General features: G+C 48.6%; 2 protein-coding genes across 4 annotated transcripts; one reads left to right on the top strand and one right to left on the bottom strand.

Moving 5' to 3' along the window:
• Positions 1-25: 25 nt before the first annotated feature.
• On the top strand, positions 26-13,534 carry Kri1 (KRI1 homolog). The gene is made up of 19 exons (XM_051196767.1): positions 26-141; positions 234-304; positions 1,472-1,577; positions 2,527-2,641; positions 5,252-5,306; positions 5,383-5,432; positions 5,560-5,653; positions 5,738-5,815; positions 6,378-6,496; positions 6,998-7,124; positions 7,230-7,325; positions 7,798-7,968; positions 10,666-10,741; positions 10,829-10,920; positions 11,149-11,275; positions 11,363-11,493; positions 11,847-11,911; positions 11,979-12,077; positions 12,725-13,534. Exons 1-19 carry the CDS (start codon positions 48-50, stop codon positions 13,050-13,052), a joined length of 2,094 nt encoding a protein of 697 aa, XP_051052724.1. The 5' UTR covers positions 26-47; the 3' UTR covers positions 13,053-13,534.
• Atg4d (autophagy related 4D cysteine peptidase) lies at positions 13,189-22,351 on the bottom strand. 3 transcript variants are annotated; one of them, XM_051196774.1, is made up of 10 exons: positions 22,066-22,351; positions 20,978-21,061; positions 20,719-20,892; positions 19,525-19,801; positions 19,384-19,448; positions 17,163-17,293; positions 14,382-14,460; positions 14,222-14,298; positions 14,023-14,115; positions 13,189-13,695 (listed from the first exon to the last, which is right to left on the bottom strand). In XM_051196774.1, exons 1-10 carry the CDS (start codon positions 22,298-22,300, stop codon positions 13,513-13,515), a joined length of 1,398 nt encoding a protein of 465 aa, XP_051052731.1. In that variant the 5' UTR covers positions 22,301-22,351; the 3' UTR covers positions 13,189-13,512. The 3 variants fall into 3 exon arrangements, with proteins under 3 accessions (XP_051052731.1, XP_051052730.1, XP_051052732.1); XM_051196773.1 differs by having other exon boundaries at positions 14,023-14,142; positions 22,066-22,346; XM_051196775.1 differs by lacking the exon at positions 14,023-14,115 and having other exon boundaries at positions 22,066-22,349.
• Positions 22,352-24,061: the final 1,710 nt, after the last annotated feature.

The following is a 24,061-nucleotide window of genomic DNA, read 5'->3' as shown; positions in this document are numbered from 1 at the left end:
ACGTGGGAAGGGGGATGCACGCGTGCGCACTAGGCCTCACAGTCGCCATGCCGGAACCGCACGGTTCTGCGTCCCTGAGGGTGAACGCAGCGTTTGCCGCGCGCTACAGTCGTTACCGCGAGCGTGAGGAACTGCAGCGGCGTGAGTGAGGGGTGCCTGCGCAGGCCGGGGTGTGGGGGACTGGAGGATGCATCTGTTAAAGGTGGCTGAGAGGAGATCTTTGTACCCCACAGTGAAGGATCGCTATGGGGATCTGGATGGCGGCGACTCCAGCTCCGAGTCTAACTCCAGCGACGAGCATGTGGTAAGCTTCCCAGACCTAACCAGGCAGGGTTGTCCGGGAGTCTTTAAGACCCGCCTCCTTCCTTTGAGTGACAGGCATTCCCCCCAACCCAAGAATCGCCAAATACACCCTTCTTTCTGGAAGAAATCTGAAGCCTCCCACCCACTGAGCTCTCTCACCTGTATGCCCTGGAATGCCTTACCCTAAAGGGATGGTTCTAGATTTATCTCCTAACCCCTTGAGTGACAGATAGCTTCATCCTACTGGTCGCTAAATCTTCCTACTTTCCTAACTTGGCCTCAAGCCTCCACAGCACCCCTACTTAGATACACGTGGGACCCTAACCCCATAGGGCCCCATAGGCACATCCCAAGACCTGCATCCCAATCCCTTAAGTGACAAGCAGCATTCTCCTTGTACCTAGGGAATTGCCACATCCTCCCTACTTCCCAAGAAAGACCAAGCGCCTTACTTTAATCATATGGGACACTATAGGAACATCAGGACCCACCCCCCTAGTCCCTTGAGTTACCAGTAGTACTCTCTCCATGTCTAGGAGACATCAAATCCTCACTACTTGACTCCAGGCCACCCACCAATTTGCAGATGGGATCTTCCCCTAACCCAGTAGAGCCCTAAGGTAGTTCCAAGACACCTCCCCCATCCCTTAAGAGACAGACAGTGACCTACCCATCCCTAGGGATTGTCATATCCCTTCTACTTTATGATCACCTTGTCCTCCCATCTATCCTGATTAGTGGTCCAACCCTTCTGTCCCCTAGGAACCATCCTTCCTGTTCCTAAAATCCAGAGTCTGCATTGTAGTACCTTCTAGACCGTGTGGGACACCACTTTGTCTTCCCACAGCAGCTCTAATGTTGGCTTCATCATATGTAGCCAGGGCCTTCTCATGGTCCACCCAGGAGCACTCTGTGTGCCTGCTCAGTCGCCCACCTGAACTTTTCAGGGTGTACCTCCTTTCCCACTCTTGCTTTACCCTATCAAGTGCCTACCACGATCCCTGCCTTCTGGCCACACCTGCCCAGACCCAGTGCTGTGCTGCTTCTCTTCATCTGCGCTCTTTATTCTTCCTTACCCCCCCACTTAATCCTCAGGGTTGCTGGTCCCAGCCCCTACTCATACTGTGCCTTCCTTCTGAAGTCAGCCCTGTTCTTTTTCCTGCTCTAGGAATTTGATCCCCAGCAGGAGAGAGACTTTTACAGGACTCTGTCCTTGCTGAAGAAAAAGGACCCCCGAATTTACCAGAAAGATGCTACTTTCTATCAGAGAACAGGTATTGAGGAGGTTGCTTCTCTACCTTAGTATTTATGGAATTGAATTGTTGAATGAAATGTTTTCCATACTTACTGAGGTGCCAGACTCCAGAGTGGTAGTATACAGCCCATAATCCCAGCACTCAGGAGGCAAAGGCAGGCAGGTCTCTGTGAGTTTGAGGCCAGACTCACAGAGTCAGTCTAGGACAGCCAAGGCTACACAGAGAAACCTTGTTTCAAAAAACCAAAAAAGAATGGATGGCAATTGAGGAATGATACATGCAAGATGGCCTCTGGCATCCATAAGCATTGGCCATGATGGTGCATGCCTTTAATCCTAGCACTTGAGAAGCAGGAGGCAGGTGGATCTCTGAGTTCAAGTCCAGCCTGGTCTGTAGAGCTAGTTCCAGGACAGGCTCCAAAGTTACAAAGAGAAACCCTGTCTCAGAAAAGCAAAACAAAACAAAACAAAAAAAAAAAAAAAAAAAAAAGCCCTCTCTATGAATTCAATGAATTCATAAGTTTAAAATACCAGGTTAGAAATGCTTTTTTATTTTTTTGAGGTAGTGTCTTATGTAACCTAGAACTAGCCTCTTATTTACTATGTAGCCAAGAGTGTGATTGAACTTCTGATCCCCCTGCCTCCACTCTCCAAAATGCAAGAATTACAAATGTGTGCCACATAACTGACATTGAACAAAGAGACTTAGGCTTGTTAGGCAAACACTGTCAATTTAGCTCTATCTGTACTTAAAGACTTGATTGGTTGAGTTTTAGTCTAGCCTGGGCTACGTTATACTCTGTCCCTGGAAAAATGAAGGGTAGAGTAGGATGGTTTACTATTTTACAGTTGGAAGGGGCTGGCAGGAATTTAGAACTTATGTCTGCTCCCAGTCGTGCCTGTGGGATTCTCTGCCAAGGGAAGAGGGAAGTTGGGGGCAACAACAGGTATCTTCTGCTGACCCACAGCTGAAACCTCATCTTCAGAGAGTGAGGAGGAGCCAGCAGCCTCAGGGAAGCAGAAGAAAATACAGCCCATGTACCTGAAGGACTATGAGAGGAAGGTCATCTTAGAGAAAGAAGGGTAAGGAGACCCTCATCCCCACCTATCAGCCTCCAGCTCTCTAGGGACCATGAAGATGTATCAGAGGGTTTTGCTGGTGGTGTTATTTTTTTCATTTTGAGACAGAGTTTCTCTGTGTATCCCTGCCTTTCTGGAACTAGCTTTGTAGACCAGGCTGGCCTCGAGCTCATTGAGATCCACCTGCCTCTGCCTCACTAATGCCAGGATTAAAGGTGTGCACCACCACTGCCTGCCTTTTTAACATTCTTAATTTTACCTATTTAACTTTTTAAAAATTTTATGTGCATGCATTGGTGTTTTGCCTACATGTATACTTGTGCAACTGGGATGCCGGACCCTGTGGAATTGGAGTTATAGGCAGTTGTGTGCCCCAGCCCTCGGAGTCAGTTGGGGTCCTCGGGGACCCTGAGGGAGGGAGGTAAGAATGAGGAGACAAGAGACTCGAGAGATGGAGCCAAAACAGTATTCTGATCAAGTCTCATTTATTAAATATAATCACAGGGTTTAAGTAGTGGAGAAATGAGGGAATGGGCCAGAAGGAGGATGTGAGGGAAACATAATGTTCTTCCAAGCAGGAACTAGCTATACGATAAGCCTGCAGCTGGGACTCTTTTAGGGCCAGGCTGCATCATATGTTTAACAGGAAAACAGTCATAAGGGAATGGAAAATTACCAGTATGTTAGTATTTAAGAGAATAGTAGAAAAGATGGCTGTTAAGATGCTAACTTTGCTTTGGGGTTCCCCACAGTTGTGAGCTGCCATGTAGGAGCTGGAAATTGACCCAGGACCTCTGGAAGAACAGCCAGTGCTCATAACCTTTGAGCCATCTCACCAGCCCCCAATTTAATATTCTTAATTAATTTATTTTTTATACCACATGTAGAAGTTGTTGGACTTCTGTTTTCCCCTTCCACAATGTGGGTTCCAGTGATCAAACCTCAGGTCTGCAGGTTTGGCATTAAGAGCTTTAACATAGCCGGGTGGTGGTGGTGCCCACCTTTAGTCCCAGCACTCAGGAGGCAGAGGCAGATGGATCTCTTTGATCTCCAGGCCAGCATGGCCTACTGAGTGAGTTATAGGACAGCCTCCAAAGCTACAGAGAAACCCTGTCTTGTAAAACCAAAAAAAAAAAAAAAACCAAAAAGAGCTTTAGCATAAGCTGGGCAGCACTCAGGAGGCAGAGGCAGCCTGGTCTCCATAGTAGTTCCAGGAAGTTCCAGTAGTTCTAGGCCAGCCTCCACTATGTGGTGGCCTGTGTGAGGATTAGCAGGCAGTGGTGTTTACCACCCAGCCTGCCACCCTGACTTCAGTCCCTAGGACTCACGTGGTAGAAGGATAGAACTGACTTCCATATGCACACTATGGCATGCATACACATAAACACACCATAAATAAAATTAATTAAATCTTTTACCTTAGGCTAGAGAGATGGATAAGTGGTTAAGAATTCTTGTTGCTTTTTCAGAAGACCAGAATTCAGTTCCTAACATTCAGGTTCAGCAGATCATGATCATCTATAACTCCAACTCTAAGGGGATCCTCTACCTATGCCCTCCACAGGCACTGCACTTCTATACACCTAGACACACGTATACACACGATGAAAAAGAATAGCATATTTTTAATGTTTTTAAAGGCTAGAGAGAAGACCCAGCATTTAAGAGTGCTTGTGCCAGACAGTGGTGGCGCATGCCTTTAATATGAGCACCCAGGAGGCAGAGGCAGGTGGATCTCTGAGTTTGAGGGCAGCCTGGTCTACAGAGTGAATAAGACCTCAGTAGAATGCTTGTCTGCCCTGTGGAAAGCTGTAAGGAGTATGGTTTTTCCGCCCGCCGCCTGGTCTTGTCCTGCCGCCACGCCGCCAGCCCCAAATAATGCACAGAGACTCTGTATTTGATACAATGCTATTGGCCAGGTGCTAGTTTCTTATCGGTAGCTCTGTGTTAATTATTAACCCATTTCTATGTATTTCCACATGGTCTTACCAAGAGTGGAGGAATGGTGGTTCTGTTCTCTCCAGGCTCTCCATCCTGGCTCCTCCTTACTACTTTCTCTTCTTCCTTGTCTCCTAGTCCATCCTATCTTCCTTTCCTATTGGCCAATAGTGCTTTATTTATTAACCAGTATGAGAAACATATACAGAATGACATCTCCCATCAGAAAGCTATTGGTTTGATCCTCAGCACTGTTTTAAAAAAGAAGGGAGGAAAATATTATGAAGTAAAAATTAAGTTAAAACTTAAAAGTTCTAGCCAATTTCAGCTAGAGATTGGCTATAACCCCAGCACTCAAGAGACGGGAGCAGGAGAGTTTTCCTAAGTTTGAAGTCGGACTAGTTCAGATAGGAAGTTACAGGCCAGGAGGAACTACATGCTAAAACCTTGTCTTCTGGGGTAGGAGTGAGGTAGACTAAATGACTCAGTTGATTGAGTCTGTAGCCATGTACATGCAACACATCCATTACATACATACACTGAAATATAAAATGTTTCTTTGGGAAAAGTAAATACTAAATAGACGTTAATACCCAATAATGTCAAGTCAGGGTATTGTGGGTTGAGCTATTGTGCATTGGTGCTGTGTTCTAAAGTCTGCTGTTTTCTGCACAGCAAATATGTTGACGAGGACAACTCTGATGGGGAGACTTTTGACCACAGGCTCAAGGTGGGTAGAACAGTAGCCAGCTGAGGGCATGATGGTTCATAGCTGGCTTGAGCCCACATCAGTTCCTCCTCTGCAGGAAACGTCAATGAAAAGTTATGTAGAAGAACAGAAGCAGCTGAAGGAAAGGTGAGCTGGGGCTGGGGTTGGTGGCTACAGAGACAGGAGATAAAGTGGGGCACAGAACAGCCACTGTAGTGCCAGAAGTACGCATGCCACAGTGTCAGGGCTGACATCTGCTCAATGGCTTGTGCAGCTTCCGAGCCTTCGTGGAGGACAGCAGTGACGAGGACAGTACTGAAGGTGGCTCTGGGCTGCTGCGGAAACACAGCAGCAGTGGGGAAGAAAAGGTTGGTGCTTGGGACATGCTGGGATGCCTGCACTGCACATGGGGCAGCTGGGTTCCCAGGGAACTCACTGCTACCCTTCCACAGGCCCAGGAAGAAGTGGATTACCTTGAGTGGCTAAAGGGGCAAAAGGAGATTCACTGCTCTCAGTCCTTGAAAGAACTGGTAAGTCCTTTGATGTAGTCCCCAGGGCTAAATTGCCTGTTCCAACTTTGTGTCACCTACTTCCAGATACTCCACGACACTTGAGGGACTAGGGTGTGCTGCAGTGGTAGATCCCCTGCCTAGAATTCCCCCAGTGAGGTATTGGGGCTGTGGCTCAGTGGGAGGGCATCATCCCCGAATCCTCCAGTGAGCAGATGGTCATGGCTCAAAGGTAGTACCTACCTAGCATGCACAAGGGCCTGGGTTCCATCCCCAGCACCAAAAACAAGCAAAGGCACATTCTTTGAGGATAAAATGAACAAATTCTGGGTTTCAGTTTCTCAGTGGATAAATTGAGGCTAATATAGGCCAGGTGCGGTGGCTGACATTTGTAATCTCAGTGCTCAAGAAGATAAGAAAGGATTGCAATTAGTGCAAAATCAGCCAGTACTACACAGCAGGACCTGGTGCTAATCTACCCGCTCTAGGTCAGCTGTGAAATTTCAATTCTCATGGTCCATCCCAGGCAATTTGCATGTCCCCCTCCATGGGACTGAGCTTGTGTTATCCTCTCTCCCCATAGACACACCTCAAGGAGTACTGGAACAGCCCAGAACTGGATGAGGGCGAACAATTCCTGAAGGATTATATTCTCAACAAACGATATGAAGAGGAGGAGGAAGAAGAAATAGAGGAGGAAGGGTGAGCAGCCAGTTCCTCTTTCCAGGCTGTGCCTCAGTTATTGTCTAGCACCCAGGATCCTGGGCCACCACAGTGGGCACTATGAGCTTGGGTTTGGTTTATTTGTTCTTTTTGGGGTTTTTTTGGTTTTTTTGTTTTGTTTTGTTTTTGTTTTGTTTTGTTTTTTGAGACAGGTTTTCTCTATGTAGCCCTGGCCGTCCTGGAACTTTCTCTATAGACTAGGCTGGCTTCAAACTCAGAGATCCACCTGCTTCTGCCTCCCGAGTGCTGGGATTAAAGGCGCACTCCACCACCGCCTACCTTTTTTTTTTTTTTTTTTTTTTTTTTTTTTGTATTATTTATAATTTCTTCATTACATTTCTATGCTTACAAGGATGGGGCAGCACACTTGTGGGAGTCGGTTTCCTCCATTGCTGAACCAACTCACCAGCCCCTGTTGTAGAGTTCTTGTGGGGATAAAAGGAGTTCATGTCTGACTGGGTTCTCCATCATGTCCTTCAGGGTTCCAGGCCCCACAGTCCAGCTGGCAGTGGACGACTCTTCAGACGAAGGGGAGTTGTTCCTGAGGAAGCAGGAAGATTTTGAACACAAGTACAACTTCCGCTTTGAGGAGCCTGATTCAGCCTCAGTGTGTGCCCAGTCCTGGGTCAGGGAGGACATGGCTGCCCAGGGTCTAACCCTTCAACCCCCATACCATCTCTGAGTCCCCTCTGGGCACCTCTCCTGCCCACAGGTCAAGACGTACCCACGTAGCATTGCATCATCTGTGCGCCGTAAGGATGAGCGCAGGAAGGAGAAGAGGGAAGAAACTAGGGAGCGGAAGAAGAGGGTGAGTGTACCAGCGATCCCCAAACCCTCATAATCAAGGCACAGACACCAAAAATTTCAGGCCTGCCCAAGATAGGTAGAGAGCTCAAGGCCAAGCTGGGGAATATAGTTATACCATCTCCACAGAAGACAGTTAAAAGATGCTGGTGGCAAACACCTTTAATCTTAGCACTCAGGAGACAGAGGCAGGATAATCTCTTGAGTTCTTGCCAGTACTGCGAGGCAGAAGCAGGTCGCCATAACCTCAGTGTCAGCCTGGTCTACAGAAAGAGTTCTATGCCATCTTGAGCTATAAAGTGAGACCCTGTCTCATAAATAAACAAAATACAGACTGTCACTCAGTGGCTAGAGCACTTGCCTAGTTCCCAAAGCACTGGTTTTCACGTAAGCCCTGAAGGGATCCCGGCAGGAGGAATATCTGCCTATTTGCAAGGCTTTACCTCTCAGGCATGCTGAGCATCTTTCACCCACAGGAGAAGGCCAGGAAGCAGGAGGAGTTGAAACAGTTAAAGAACCTAAAGAGGAAGGAGATTCTGGCTAAGCTGGAGAAACTGCGCCAGGTCACTGGCAACGAGACACTGGGCCTTGAGGAGCAGGACCTGGAGGATGACTTTGACCCTGCCCAGCATGACCAGCTCATGCAGGTATGACCTCTCAGAAACTTGTCTGTGGAACCAGAGATCACCTCCTGCCTACATGGCCTCAGAGAAATGACTTCTCTGGACCTTTTCCTGGCCTATAATGGCTAAGGAAGGATGGATGGGGGAACAGACTTGAAAGGACCAGAAAGGTAAGTGCTCAGAAGGGTGGGTTACAAGTAGAGCTGCACTGAGATAGGACAAGCATGACTTCAAGGCCTGCCTGGGATACATAGTGGGCTGGAGGTCAGCGTTTGGCTACATACTAAGACTTGGAGTGAAGGTATGGGGTTTGGGTCAGTGGTAGAACCCCTGCCTACAGTCCCCCAGTGAGGGGTTGGGGTGTGACCGCAGCTCCCTAGCTTTGGGTTCCAGCCCAGTACTACAAAATGAAGGTTAAAAACAAAAACAAAAAAAAAAAAAAAAAACCACCCAAGCTAATGAATAACCCAGATTAGCACACAGCACATGGAGTCAGTTTTCGTCATGACTGTGGGGCTGGGAGGCTGTAACTCCATCAGGAGAGAGTTCCTAGATCTAGATCACTAGAAACAGAAAATGAACAGTCTCTCTGCCTGGCATCGTGAGCAAGGAGGATGGGAATTCAGCTTGAGTCATGGACATATCAGGATGTCCACATATCCAGGCTATCCTCCATCTCTCCACTTCCTGCCTCTGATCCTTGGGTACCAGGTTACAGGTGTATGCTTGAATCTTGAATTTATCTATTCATTGTAAATTTGTCCTAACATTTATGTGTTGGAGTTTTCATGTGTTCCATAGCATGTATGTGAAGGATATCTTAGGACTGGTCCTCTGACTACCTACTGTATGGATTCCAGCAATCACACTAAAGTGCTTCTGCCCACTGAGTCATCTCACCAGTCCTTGAGTTTGTTTTTGGTGACATAGGGATAGAACCATTGAACTCCCTGCAAATGTACTACAACTGAGCCTAACCCAAAGCTCATCTTCTGAGCCATTAACATTTGTTGTATTGAGAGTACATAGCATCATTCTTTGGAAACAGGTACTTAGAATCTGTAAGAAAAGGTTTGGAGCCAAGTGGTGGTGGTGCACGCCTTTAATCCCAGCACTTGGGAGGCAGAGGCAGGCCTCTGTGAGTTCAAGGCCATCCTGGTCTACAGAGTTAAGTTCCAGGACTACACAGAGAAATGGGGGGGAAAAAAGTTTTGGCACTGTGACATGCCCCAAAGAGGCCACTAGCCAACTCTAGGGAACGATGGAAGGAGGCCAGAAGAGGGCACCAGCTCGAATTATAGATGGTTGTGAGCTACCATGTGGTTGCTGGCAATTGAACTTAGGACCTTCAGAAGAGTAGCCAGTGCTCTTAACCGCTGAATCCCCACTCCAGTTCTGAGATGTCTGCTTTCTTATTTCAAGAGCCTCTCAGGTCCTAGCTTTGGTTTTTCAGTAGAGAGTAGCGGTGGCTATAAGAATCACAGCAAGAAGCTGCTCAGGGTTGAGCATATAGAAGGTGTTTAATAAATGCACAGATAGGCCTAGAGAGGTGGCTCAGGGGTTAAGAGCACTGGTTGGTCTTCCAGAGGACCAAGGTTCAATTCCTATCACCCACGTTACCCATCACTACATCACCACAGTTCCAGCTATCTGTAACTATAGTCCCAGGGAATCTGATGCCCTCTTCTGACCTCCTGTACTAAGGCAGGCATGTGGTATAAACATACATTCAGGCGAAATACCCACACATACAGAGTAAAAACTAAAGGCTAAAGCTTTCCTTTGCCAAGTCCCCAGTAGATGTCAGAGTTTCTCCAGTGCCCTTCTTGGAATTCAGAGTGCCCAGTCCCAGCCTGTTTGTCATCAAGAGCCTGCACTATGCCTGACATATCCTGGTAGACTCAGGGATCAGGATAGTGATGAAGATATGTGGCCTTAGACTCCCTGGGCTAGGATTACAGCTGTGGCCCCAGATGTTGATTGTAATGTTAGGGATGGTGCCAGAGCTCTGTGTGTGTTGGGACAGCACCCTGCCATCTGAGCTCCAGCCTCATACTATAGCCCAGGCTAGCCTGCTACTTACCAAAACACAAACCCCCACCCCCCAGCTCAGCCTCCATGTAAGTATAGATGTGAACCATATGTAGTGTAGGTAAGATCTTGGAGGAAATATCTTCTGCCTGTCACAAATGATTAGCTCAATTGAGTCCTGACTAGCGATGAGGTCATGGGTGTTGATAATATAGAAGGTCTGAATCCTGCAGAGCTAGAACCCAGTGTAGTTGTGTAAAATGCAATCTAGATAACAGGTGGCAATATGGAGGGGTCCAGCACACAGGAGACCCTTTCAGGGAACCAGGTGTTGGGAGGCTCAGGAGCCACACCAAATTGACCATGTTGATATGGGTTTATAACCCCAGCATTTAGGAATCTGAGGCAGAAAGATTGCTAGCCTGGGCTAAAAGAATGTCTCAGTAAAAGCAAAACAAATGGCATTCACACACCTGTAATCCCTGTACTCAGGAGGTGAGGGTAAATGGATTACAATAGCACACAAGGCTAGCTTCTACTACATAGTTAGGAGCCAGCCTGGCCTACATGAAGCCCTGTGTCATAAAACCAAACATTAAGATGGTGAGTCGTGCTGGTATTGGCATGGGGCAGCTGAGCTCCTGTAAGCCTGTGGGTACTTTTGCCCTTAGACCTGGCTTTGCCTTACAGAAATGCCTTGGAGATGGCTTCTATGGCACTGCGGAGGAAGAGAAGCCACACTTTGAGGAAGAAGAAGGGCTTGAAGGTGCTTGTCCTTAGAAAGCTGGGGGGCCAGGGCTCTGGTGTATAGCCCACATGGTGTCCTCACTTTGTCTGCTCTCTGTGGAACCAGATGACTGGAATTGGGATACATGGAGTGGACCTGAGCAAGATGGAACCTGGAGCCAGCAGCAGGGGCTACACTGTGAGGACCCTGACTTTAACGTGAGTGCCACTGGTCTGAGCTCCAAGTAGTGTGCAGTAGGCAGAGCAGAAGCAAAGCCCTGTGCTCCATCCCAGCATCACAGAGGTGGAGCTCAGGCTTGGCTGCACAGTGTGTTTGAGGCCAACAAGGGCTGTGCAACCGTAAGAACAATGAGTGTCCCTTGTCTGGGTCTGGAGCCTCCAGAGGGCATTTAGCACTGGCCTTATCTGACCAGCACTTCCTGATAGATGGATGCTGACTATGACCCCAGCCAACCTCGGAAGAAGCTTCGTGAGGCCCCCTCCTCAGGGAAAAAGAAGCGCAAGTCTCCCTTTGCAGCTGCAGTGGGGCAGCAGAAACCCACATTTGACCCTGGTGAGGCACAAGGCATGATGGGCAGTGTGGAAGTATGGCTCACAGGGCCTTAAACACACAATACCCCTGGCTATATCTCCTGTGCAGAGGACAGGACTTTTGAGGAGTACCTGGATGAATACTACCGGCTGGACTATGAGGACATCATCGATGACCTGCCCTGTCGTTTCAAGTACCGTACTGTGGTGCCTTGTGACTTCGGGCTCAGCACCGAGGAGGTTAGGACCAGGGCAGGCAGGGAGGGTAGAGGAGCACAGAGAATGGGAGGTGGTGAACATTCTCTGGAGAGGCAAGAAGGCCTGGATTTCAACTAGGAAGAGTTGAAGTAGTGCTGATGCAGGCTGGCACTAGAGAGGCTGGGGTGGGTAGGGCATTACTATAAATTACAAGCTAGTCTGACTTAAAAAAAAAAAAAAAAAAAAAAAAAAGAGCCAGCATGGTGGTACAAGCATGAGAATATCCAAAGTTAGTTTGAGCTACACAAAAGACCCTGCCTCAAAAACAGGTTAACACTGAACTCAGTTGTCCCCAACTCTGTTGACATCCCTGCTGAGGCTTCTTTCCCATGTAGATCCTTGCAGCTGATGACAAGGAGCTGAACCGCTGGTGTTCCCTGAAGAAGACCTGCATGTACAGGTGATAGCAGGGGGATGGGTTTGGGGGAGCCAGTTTGGACAGCAGCTGGAACACCTCTGACACACAGGTCAGAGCAGGAAGAGATGCAGGAGAAGCAGGTGTACAGCCAGAAGGCCCAGAACTTATGGAAGAAGAGGCAGATCTTCAAATCCCTGTGCCAGGAAGAGTAAGCACCGGGCCCTGGGGAGGGTGGCACTGGCCCAGCTAGTTGACACCCAGTTGTGTCATCTTTAGGCCAGTCACTGTCCCTCTCAGTAAGGTGAATTCAAGTCCATGCATGAAACAGAATAGGGATCAAGGGACCTGGGCATGGTGGCACACACCTGTTATCCAAGCACTAGGGAGACAGGCAGCTGTTACAAGGTCACTGTCATTCCTTCCCAGACTCAAGTTGAGACTGATCCTCTTAACTGCACTCAAGTTACAAAGAGCTGACTGGCATGAGTGGGTTCAGCTGGCTCAGCTAATATGTAGCTGTCATATTATGCCAGTTATCTCAGGAAGCTGAGACCATCGGGGGTTTCATAGTGAGACTATATTATATCATAACAAAAAATGGGCTGGGGCAGGGTGCTTACTGATATCCATGAAGCCCTAGGCTCTGTCCCAGCATTGATTGTATAAACCAGATGTATCTGAGTTCAAGGCCAATGTTGTCTACAGTGAGTTCTGGGACAGCGACAGCTGTATTAGAGACCACACAATTTGTGACTAGCCTGGGCTATACAAGACCCTCAAAGAAAAATGGGAGAGAGGGTTTATTGTATGTTCTGAACAGCAAGCTGACCTGAACTTTGACTTTTTCTCCTGTAGCATGGAAATGCCCACAGAAGCCACAGGGAAGTCACAGGGCAAGGCCAGCCCACAGGCACAGCTGCCCATGCCTGATGGAGCCTATGGGAAGAGGCCCCAGGCTGAGACCCATGTGGCCAAGGAAGAAGAGTTGGCACACACATCCTGCCCAGAGAAGACAACTTCCCAGAGGCAAAAGAACAAGAAGGCCAGACTGTTGGGTCCCACAGTTACCCTTGGAGGTCACAAGTTCAACCGACAGAGATTGCAGGCCTTTGGTCTCAACCCCAAAAGGCTGCACTTCCGCCAGTTGGGTCGCCGAAGGGGGAAACAGCAGAGCCACCCTTGAGGGCCACTGGAAGCCAGGCTACCTCCCCCAACCTGTGTAATCTGCCTACAGATAAGGGTGCGGGCTGTCCCTTCTCCTTGTGGAAACAGGCTGTCAGAGCTGTGTAGAACAGCCTGGGGAGTCAGGCAACTCCAGTATGTTCAAGTCTGTGTCTTTATCAGCCTCCACCCAGCAGCAGTCAGTTCTCCCAGGACAGGGGCTTTGGGACCTGGGGACCACAACAATCCAGTGCAAGCTACAGAACTTGAGTCAGGCCCTGAGTGAGTGCCCTAGAGCCCATTTTCCATCCCAGGCTTCTGAGGGGGGATGGGGGCAGCTAAAGGACATGGCCCCAAGCTGGGGAAGATGGGGGACATGATGACAGGGGACCCAGCACTGCCATCAAGAGTTCCATATCCCATACCTGACGTGACATAAATAAAAAAATAAATAGTCTGGCATCTTTCCCCATCCCTTCCCACTATAAAAACACAAAGTCCTCAGAGCTAGGCTGTTTTGACTTCAGGAGGCGTCCTGTGCGAGGCAGCAGTAGTGTGGGCTGGGAGAGCTCGGTGCAGAGGGCATCCAGGCTGTGGTCCTGAGCGTGGCCCTCAGCCACAGTGAACATGGGGTATCGCTCTGTAGCTGAGGAGGAGCTGAGGATCTGCAGAAGGATGGGAAGAGTGGTTTCAGTTCAGGGTCTTCTGGAACCAGCTGCAGTTGGACAGCATACAACTAACTGTCCAGCCTGTGAACAGCTGCTCTGGAGCTTGTAATGAGCTCCCGGGCAGCCCTCCCACCCTTCATTTTGCTCTTATCTGGGCTGGTAAACAAAATAATCTTGACTGAAGTCCACCTTGATGTCCCCTTCCATTGTCAGGCATGGGTAGTGTGTTGCTGTTCCAGGACAATTGGTGGGACCCAGTGTCTGTCTAGCACATGGTAGGCAGGGACTCTACCACTAAAACATAGCCCCATGATTATAGCTCACCCTCATCAGTTCCGAGCAGAGAGTCTCAAATTCCTTCCTGTTCCCAGCGTAGAACCCTACAGTACAGCTGGGGTCCATCTTGGCAAAGGCCATCTTGCGGGGTGAGGTGCAGTGAAATGACTGGGCAGATAAGAGATGTTTGAGGCACCCCAAGTTTATGCCTGTGCCTGCAGCTCCCATCCCAAAGCCACCAGCTCACCTCAAGGGGGAAGTCGGTCTGGCTGACGTCCACTGTGGGCTGGCAGTAGTGGGGATCCAAGTAGAGCAGAAAGTCATCTGTGGGAGGTTTGGGGGCAGCTGTAAACTAGGGAGGGTAAGAAGGTGGAGGGCTCTGACCCAAGAAAGGGGCTGGAGCTTACCCTGGTAGCCAATGAAGTACAGTGAATGCCGGGGTTTGCCCCCCATGATGCCCAGGCAGAGTTCTGATCGAAGGAGCTCCTGTACAGAGGTGGAAGCTGGTATCAGATGGGCTTAGCAAACTGATCAGGTCTGAGGGTCTGTGAAGCCAGGGAATCCAATGAACAGCTGTCATGCTAACCAACCCAACCTGCTGGCACTGACATTCTACAGCAGTAACTTAGCTGTTAGATGTAGGAACTATAGAAATGGCTATGTATCTTTTTAATTTAATTTCTCACTGTGTAGACCAGGCTGGCCTCAAACTCAAGATATCTACCTGCCTCTGCCTCCCAAGTGCTGGAATTAAAGGGAGAGCCCATCTCTGTGTGTGTGTGGGGGGGGGGGGGCGGACATGTACCTGAGTACAGTGTGTGAAAATGAAGGTATCAGATGCCTATATGTGTGTGTGTGTGTTGTGTGTGTGACCTGTACCTGAGTACAGTGTGTGAAAATGAAGGTATCAGATGCCTATCTGTGTGTGTATGTGTGTGCGTGTGTGGCCTGTACCTGAGTACAGTGTATGAAATGGTATCAGACCCCTTGGGGTTTTATAGGCAGTTGTGAGCAGCCCATGTGTGTATGAAATGGAGGGTATCAGATCCTTGGGGTTTCTAGGCAGTTGTGAGCAGCCCATGTGTGTTATGAATTAAATTCGGGTTCTTCCTGAGAGCAGTGTTCCCTTCTATCCACTGAGCATCTCTAACCCAGTGGGTCTCAACCTTCCTAATGCTGAAACCCTTTACAATTCCTCATGTTGGGTGACCCCAACCATAAAATTATTTTCATTGCTGCTTCATAACCATAATTTTGCTACTGCTATGAATTATGTAAATATCTGCATTTTCCCATGACCTTAGGCAACCCCTATGTGAACCCCCAAAGGGGTCAAGACTCACAGGTTGAGAACTACTGCTCTAACCACATTTTACCTTGTTTTTTCCAAAATAGGATCTCACTATGTACCCAGGCTGACCTTGAACTCAGAGCCCTGCCTAACCCTACCTCCCAAATATTGAGATTAAAGGCATGTGCTACTATGCCTGCCACTTTTTTTTTTTTTTTTTAAGATAGACTCTCATTATAGCCAAGGTTTGCCTTAAACTGATCCTCCTGTATCCACTACCTCCCAGATACCAGCTATAGTGCCAGGAGCGTACCAAGAGGAGTTAGTCTCCCTATGTAGCTCAGACTGGCCTTCAGCACTACATTTTCCTTCCACAGCCTCCAAGCTTACAGGAGTGTGCCACCGCACTGTTTTCTTGGTTTATTTTGGTGCTGGGGATGGAAGCCTGCCTGGCCTTGCACACACTGAAAAAAGTGGTCTGAGTGGGAATGTTCTTCAAACACTATATTAGCCATTGTAGATGGGGCTGGGGGAGGGGAGGCGAGGGGTAAGGTGACAGATGACATAATAGCATAATAGTGTTTTCATCTTATGGGAAGTTTTCCATCTGAGTGAAAACATGCCAGCGGCTTTCCGCTGAGCCTGTCATGCTGTACCCTTTCCCTGAGACACCTCCTCAACTGACTTCTAGAAGGCCAAGGAGGGGCTTTCCTCTGGCTCCTCTGCAATCACCCCCTCCCTTTAAAGTCCAAGTTGAAGTACCAAACTTATTTTTCTTCTGTGTGCCTTGGCTGTCCTGGAACTCACTTTGTAGACCAGGCTGGCCTGGAACTCACTCAGATTCACCTGTCTCTGCCTCCTGAGTGCCAGGATTAAAGGCATGTGCCAACACCACCCAGCTCAAGTGTCAAACTTTTGTTGATGAGGCCTCAGAGCTCAGGCTGGTATTGAACTTCCCATGTAACTGAATCTGCCCTTGGAGTCTAGATCCTCCTGCCTCAACTTTTCAAGTGCTTGGATGGCAAGACAGGTCTAGTGGTTTGTTTATTTTTCCCATGCTTGTTTTGATTTTTAGAGATAGGGTTTCTCAGTTTAACAGCTTTCACTGTCCTGGAACTCACTTTGTAGACCAGGCTGACTCTAATTCACAGAAACCTACTGCCTCTGCCTCTTAAATGCTGAGATTAAAGCATGCATCACCACCACCCCTGACTCTAGGTCTGTTTTTAGTAAGAATGTTCATTTAAGTGCTGGGGATTAAAACTCAAGTGTGAGTGTGCAACCTAGCATAGAGCTCCACCTGGAGCTCCTTCCCCAGTCTTCCAGAACAATCCAGCTTGTTCTCAGAGTGTCTACTCTACCCAACATTCTCAGAGTTTTGGCTCATTTCCCTGTTTGAACCCCAGCCCCCAGGACAGTGCATGGACCTGTTGCAGCTGTGTCCTTCGTGGGTAATGCTGAGTATGAGGACATGCATTCAATCTCCAGAATCTATGTCAATAAGCAAGGTAGCATGTGACTATAATTGTCTCATAAAACAAGGTGGGTAGGGGCTGGGGAGATGGCTCAAATGATAAGAGCACTTGCTGACTAAACACAAAAAGCTGGGCATAGCCACACATGCCTTTGACCCAGTACTGTGGGGCAGAAATGGGGTATCACTGTGGACTGCTGGCTGCCACCCCAGATCCAAGGCTAGTGAGAAAACCTGTCACAAAAGAATAAAGCATAGTGACAGAATAGGTACCTGAGTCTTCCCTTACTTCTGTCACCACAAACATTCACACAGGCATAAAGAACATGAGAACACATGCCTGTGTACACACAGGTCTAAAGAATGACACCTATGGTTGACTCCCAACTGTTAAGTGTGGAGAGCCCCCCAGGAGGCACTTACCTTCACACAGGGCACATACACAGGGTTAAGAGTCTCACCACCTAGTCGTACAGGCACCAGAATGACCACAGATTTCCAATCTGCTGTGGGATCTGGCCAGGACACCAGACGTGCCACATCCGCCTTGTACACTGTGGGGACAGGGCAGCAGATCACCTTTCTACACAGCCTTCTTGCCCCAGGGGCACACCATCACACTTGCAACTCTTGTCTTTACCAGCAAAGAATGCCTTCCTAGTGCACCAAGTCCTGGACAATGCTGGGGCCTCCAGGGATTAACAAAAAGGGTGAGTAAAGAGCTGAGGAGTTGATGTGCCCCAGAGTGGCCTAGAAGTCTATGTAGCCAGGATGGCTGTGAGGCCTGATCATCCTGCCTCTACCTCTACATATATACACCACCAAACTGGGCTTGTACAGTGTTCACTGCACATGAAACCCAAGGTTTTATTTGTGCCAGGAAACTACTTTACCAAAGGAGCCATAATCCCAGTAAGCAGGGATCTGAGCAGGCAACAGCATACCTCACTTTAAACTGTTTTTTTGTGGTGCTCGTGATCAATTTCAGAGCTTTGTGTCAGTGTAAACCCTTTATCATTACATTACATCCCCAGACCTGTGTGTGTGGCTGGATAAGTTCATATTCATGTGTATATGGGTATACATGCCTGTGTATGGACTCCTGAGGTCAGAGGGTGACCTTGAATATTGTCTCTTAGCAATACCCCAACTTAGTTTTTGAGAGAGAGTCTCACCAGCCTGAGGCTTAGGATGTAGGCTAGGCTAGCTGCCAGAGAGCCCCAGGGACAGCCCATCTGAACCTGCTACCATGTCTAGGCTCTAGTGATACAACTCAGTTCTTCAGTTCTTTGCAAATAATTAAGCTACCTCCTCATTCTACACAAAAGCACCCCCCTTTATTTTTGTTTGCTTTTTCAAGATGGGGTTTCCTGAGTAACAGTTCTGGCTGTCCTAGAACTTGCTCTGTAGACCAGACTGGCATCGAACTCCCAGAGACCCACTTGCCTAAAGGAATGCACCACAAATGACAGTGTCTTTTTTTTTTTTTTTTTTTTTTTTTTTGAGACAGGGTCTCACTATGCAGGGTCTGCCTGTCCAGGAACTCATTATGTAGACCTGTAGACCAGGCTGGCCTAGAACTCACACAGATCTGCCTGCCTCTGCCTCAAACATTAGGATTAAAGGTGTGCGCCATCACGCCCAGCCCAAAACTGCAATCCTCTACAGGTAGGGAGTCAAGGTTATTTCCATAGTTCTTACATAACTGTTGAGGCCAGCCTGGGCTACAAGACACCATACCTCAATATAAACAAAGCTATATAAATGTAATCAGCTGACCTAGAAGAAAGCAATAGGTAACCTTTGGTCAATCTGCTGAGAGCACTTTTTTAATTAATTTATTTGTCTGTATCAGTTCTCTCCTTCAACTATGGGGTTCAGGAATCCAATCCATTTCATCAGGTCCAGCAGCAAAAACTTTTGCCAAATGAGCCTTTATCTATCTGGCCCTTTTGTTTGTTTGTTTGGCTGGTTTTTATTTTTTGAGATAGGGTTTCTCTGTGTGTAGCTATGGCTGTCCTGGAACTCATCTGCTTGCCTCTGTCGCTCCAGAGCTGGGACTAAAGGCATGCACCACCACCACCCGCTTACCTGACTCTTTTGTAAAAATGTATTTATTGTATGTCTGTATGTACAATGACAGGAGTGTACATACCACAGCACACAACTGGAGGTCAGAGGACAACGCTGAAATTAGCTGCAGGGTTCAGATTCAAGCTGCCAGGCTTTTGCAGCAAGCGTTCACTCACTGAGCCATTTTGCTGACCCAGTATTTTTTTGGATTACTGAGTCACTAAACCCTCTACACTGGATGAGCATTAGAAGCCCACACTTGCCAACACTTGATGCCACTCATGATGATCCAAGTTTGATCTCTGGAACCCACAGGATACCCACTTCCCCACAATGTCATGTGCACCATGACATAGGTTTCCCACCCCAAACACAAATAAACATAGTTTGTCTTTTGTTAAAGTTAGACTGGCATGAAGAGTGGTGAAAGGCCCCTCGTCCTGACTTTCCAGGGTCTGCAGCAGAGGGACCCTGACTACACCTCCACAGCTTGTACCCAGAATCTGATTCAAGTGTCCCTCCACACCAGAATTTGTGCCAGCTCCAGTTAGAAGCCTGCTTCCAGCCTCACCTGTGCAGTCCTGAGAGACGTATACCACCAGGCGGGTGACCTCCGAGCACCTCTCAACAGCTTTCCTGAGGGCAGGAAAGCAGACAGCCTTGAGTCCCTGGGGTCGCCAGCAGCCCCCACTTGCCCTGCAGCAGATCTCACCTGAGGATGTGTGCCACCACAGAGGGCCCGTACCAGTCCCCAGCCTTCTTGCCAGAGCTCTGCCCAAGCTCCACCAGTCGATGTAGCCCAAAGGGAGCCTGGGGATGGTCAGCAAACCAGGATACAATCCGCCGGTGCCATCGGTCCTGCTCCATTGCCAATGCACCCTGGGTCCATCTCGGAGGCACCCGACGACCAGGCCGTCCATAATGGCTGGGAGAGGCTGGCCCTGGCATCTCACAGGGAGCCAGTCCTGTGCTCTCCACCCACCTCCAGTCTGCAGAAGAGATGAAGTTTGTAGTTAAAACCTGTACAGTGTTTGGGGAACACTTCACTACTTTCTCTTATTTGACATATAATTGTAATAGTCATGTGAATTCTAAATTGACCTACAATTGTGAACACACATACAAAACTCATTTTTTAAATAAAAATTTACTTTTAGCCTATGTGCAGGAGTGTTTTGCCTCCAAGTATTTAAAAGCTCTGTGAGAGTCTGGTACTCAGAGACCAGAAGAGGATGTTAGATCCAGAAATTACAGCTACCTACGGGTATGAGGTATCCCACTGGTGCTGGGAATCAAACCTGAGTCCTCTGCAAGAGCAATGAATGATCTTAACAGCTGAGCCAGCTCTCCAGCTCCAAATTATCTATTTATTTCTGTTTTTCAAAACAGGGTTTCTCTCTAGTGTAGCCTTGGCTGTCCTGGAACTCACTCTATAGACCAGACATCTCAAATTCCTAGAGACCCACCTGCCTCTCCCTCCTGAGTGCTGGGGTTAAAGGCATGGTGACTCATGCCTCCTCAATTATTTACCTATATATTTTTTTTTTTTGAGACAGATTCTCATGTAGCCTAGGGAACTAACCTTGCACTTCGGTCCCCAGGACTGATCCATGCCTAACTGAAGTCTCATTTTACTGGTATGTATGTACAAAGACACACACACACACACACACACACACACACACTTATCCCTGATGGGCCTGAAACTTACCATGTACCCAGACTGTATTCTATAGCTCAAAATCCTGCCTCAACCTCTTATATGCTGGGATTCCAATGTACTGTCCAATTTCTCAGTCTGAAAACAATTTTAAAGTGATGACCCAGAAGCCTGACACTATTCCTAAAGCCTGCTCATATGTGCACACACACACACACACACACACACACACACACAGTCACCTACCTCTAGGCAGAAAATGCAGGAGCAGGCCCTGGGCCAACATCATCTGACCACTTCGTAACATACATCCCCAGCCACAGTCTGAGGTCAAGCTGCCTCCAGCTATGGGTGGGAAGTCCCGGCGATATGTGAGCCATAGTCGAGATACAAAGTCTCTTTGAAACCGCTGAATGTCACCTATGAGAGCCAACTAGTCAGCTTGCCAACCCAGGAGAACCCTACAAGACTCCCCAGCCCTGGTCCCAGATTGGACTCAGCTCACCCTCTCCCTCGAAATGGTAGCATCGCCCACAAAGGTGAACACTGGAGATCTTGCTGAAGCTGGTCCGGCTCTTAACTGCCCAACCTGGGGAAGACAAGGGGCAGCTCCCAGCAACTTAAGGCAAGTATCAGCAATGGGCCTTCCATTCCCCAACAGTGAAATGGGCCTGGTCCTAGCTGGGATCTCAGGTACAGCTATGCAAAATCCATGCCACATCTGTCTAAAACACAGGTGGGACTTAGTTACAACTTCATAAGAGTCCACCATTAACTTGGGGAACCAGGGCCATTCTATTCTGACTGCTGATTTTTGTTGTAAAATGTGTAAAGTATGTTTCATTTTTTGTGTGTGAGCCTGTGTATGTGTGGACAAGTGCCACAGCTTGGGTCTGGAGGGTAGATTATTTGCAGGAGTCAGTTCTCTCCTTCCACCATGCAGGTCCACTCAGAATAGACATGAAGTCCTCAGGCTTGCTGGCAAATGCCTTTAACCACTGATGTATCTCACTGGCCCTTTATTTTGTTAACATGCTTTACCTGCATGAATGTCCATGTGAGGGTGTTGGATCTCTGGGACTGGAGTTACAGACAGTTGTGATCAGCTATGTGGGTGCTGGGAATTGAATACGGTCATATGGAAGAGTAGTCAGGGCTCTTAACCTCTGAACCATCTCTCCAGCCCTCATTTCTGACTTTTTGAAGCAGAGTCTCATAATGATCTCAAGTCAGCCTGGAACTCATTACCTAGCCCAGGCTAGCCTAAAACTCTTCGTAATACTCTTGCCTCAGCCTCTCCAGTGGGGTTACAGGTTTGAACCACACCATCTTCTATCTGTATGTTCTTACTATTGCTCCTATTTTAGCAGGGGAGTAAACAGACCGCAAGAAAGTGAAGAAATCTGGCCAAGGTCAAACACGAGCACTGGGCGGGGCTTGAAAATGATTCCTATCTAACCTGTCCCAGGACTCGGACTGAGGAGGAGCACCGGACCTGCAGGTGATTCTCCCAGGGTGGGATCATCCGCAGGACAGGGTTGGATCTGCTTCGCTATGAACCCTCTGACACCCAACTCTGCACCCCCTCCTCACCGTACTTGACGTTATTCCAGGCTGTCAGAAACTTGGCTTTGAACTTGTCCACTTCGTCAGGCTCGGCCAGGTCGGTTCCAGATGAGCCTAGAGCTGCCCCGCCCGCCCCTGAAGGCCCCAGGCTGTTGGGATCCGGGATCCGGGTTTGTCCCCTCAGTCGGCGACCCTCCGACCGGCGCGCGTCCTCGGGGCTCCCGCTGCGGTACTGCGCCGCGGCAGGCGACACGGAGTTCATGGACGCTCCGGGGTTCCCTGAGGTCAAGGGAACTGCGAACGCTCGAGCGCAGCCCCGTGGCCAGAACTGCGCTAGTCGGTACCCGGCGCTGGGCTCCCGGGCCAGTCTCCCACCCCTGCGGGAACCCGGGTTTCTATAACGAGCGCCATCTTGGCGACCCAAAGCACCCGGATAGGAGTGGGCGTGGTCAGGGAGCAAGCCACGCCCTGCACTTTCCCACCTCTGTTCGAGTCACCACACCCACCTTATCTCATCGCGCAGGCGCGAGCGAGTCCCTGCAGGCCCTGATCTGAGACTGTTTTGTCAGGTCCCTGGAAGTCACTCCCCTTGCCCCTTCCCCGGAACGTCCTCTTTTGAAGCCTAGGGACTCGTTTTGACACCGGGCTTTTTCTCGGTTCTGAGAGAGATTCCCCTCCCGGCTACTCAAATTTCACTGCAGAGGAGGTCACATCTTCTGAGTGCTTGTCATGATATTTGTCATGCCTCTGGATGGCTCGAATATATATGCGCAACATGCTGGAGTCTCTTCTCTCCTTCTCCTGAGGGAGGATCCAACTCAGGTTCTCAGGCTTAGCAGCAAGCACCTTTATCCTCTGAGCCATTTAAAGGCCCTTTTCTAGTGTTTTGAAATACTCAGACCTCTCTGTCATGAGGAGAGCAAGTTCCGTATATTCAAGCCATGCATAGGTATGAGTAGCCCCCCAGGTGTCACACCCAGATAATGTGACCCCTAGCTCCAGTAAAATTTGAGTGGCTAGGCAGAGAACTGACTGTATAGGCTAGGGTGGCCTCCAACTCTTGTCTGTCCTTTCTGCCTCAGCCTCCCATGTGCTGCGAGGTCTATAGACTGAGCTTGCTAGGAGTGGAGCTGAACTGGTGCATGAGGCCGGTGTTCCATTCCCAGGACCCCATTAAATGGGTGTAACGGTGCATGCCTGCAATCCCACCACACAGGAGGTGAGGGCAGGAGCAGATCCTCCTCTTCTATGCACAGTGTGAGGCCTGATGGGAGATGCCTCAGATACATGAGAACAAAAGAGCTTATGAGCATCACTATAGAGTTTATCAACTCAGAACAGATGCCACTCTGGGAATGTGACCCCTATCCTTGGCCACAGTCCCTGAAAGTCATGATTCTCTGTTCCTCAATTTCCTCCTGTGCAAAATGTGAAGTATCTGTAAGAGTATAAAAGAGAAATCATTTTGGTATTTTGAGATAGCCAATGGAACAAACCTAAGCTAATTAATAATAAGTCTCCATGTCTTTGTTTGGGAGCTGGTTGGCAGCCCAAAGAAAATGCCAAATACAGGTCTCTGTGAGTTTAAGGCCAATGTGGTCTACAGAGTCCAAGGATAGTCAAAACTACACAGAGACACCCTGTTTTAAAAGGCAAACAAATACAAGGAAAACAAAACCCAACAACAAAAACAACAAACAATGCAATAGGGGTTTCTAAATATCTCAGTGTGTATAGGCACTTGCTGCTAGAACTGACAACCCAATTTGACCCCCAGGACCCACATGGTTGAAGGAGAGAACCAACTCCCAAAAGGGCTTCACAAGAAAACCCTGACTCAAACAACAACAAAAAGAGTCCTTGCCACTAGACATTTTGAGTTGTGTATCAGTGAGATCCCCATCTGGATTTCCTGGTTGAAATATGTTGCGAGAGCAACTGGGGTTCAGCAGCAGCGTGCCTCTGGTCTTGAACTTTGACCTTTTCCTTGGCTGACGACATTTACTATAGATCTCTTTTGAAA

This window comes from Phodopus roborovskii, unplaced genomic scaffold, assembly GCF_943737965.1.
Source record: "Phodopus roborovskii unplaced genomic scaffold, PHOROB, whole genome shotgun sequence".
NCBI lineage: Eukaryota > Metazoa > Chordata > Mammalia > Rodentia > Cricetidae > Phodopus > Phodopus roborovskii.
The sequence above is the reverse complement of the archived record's forward strand: the minus strand, read 5'-3'. Positions and strand labels throughout refer to the sequence as shown.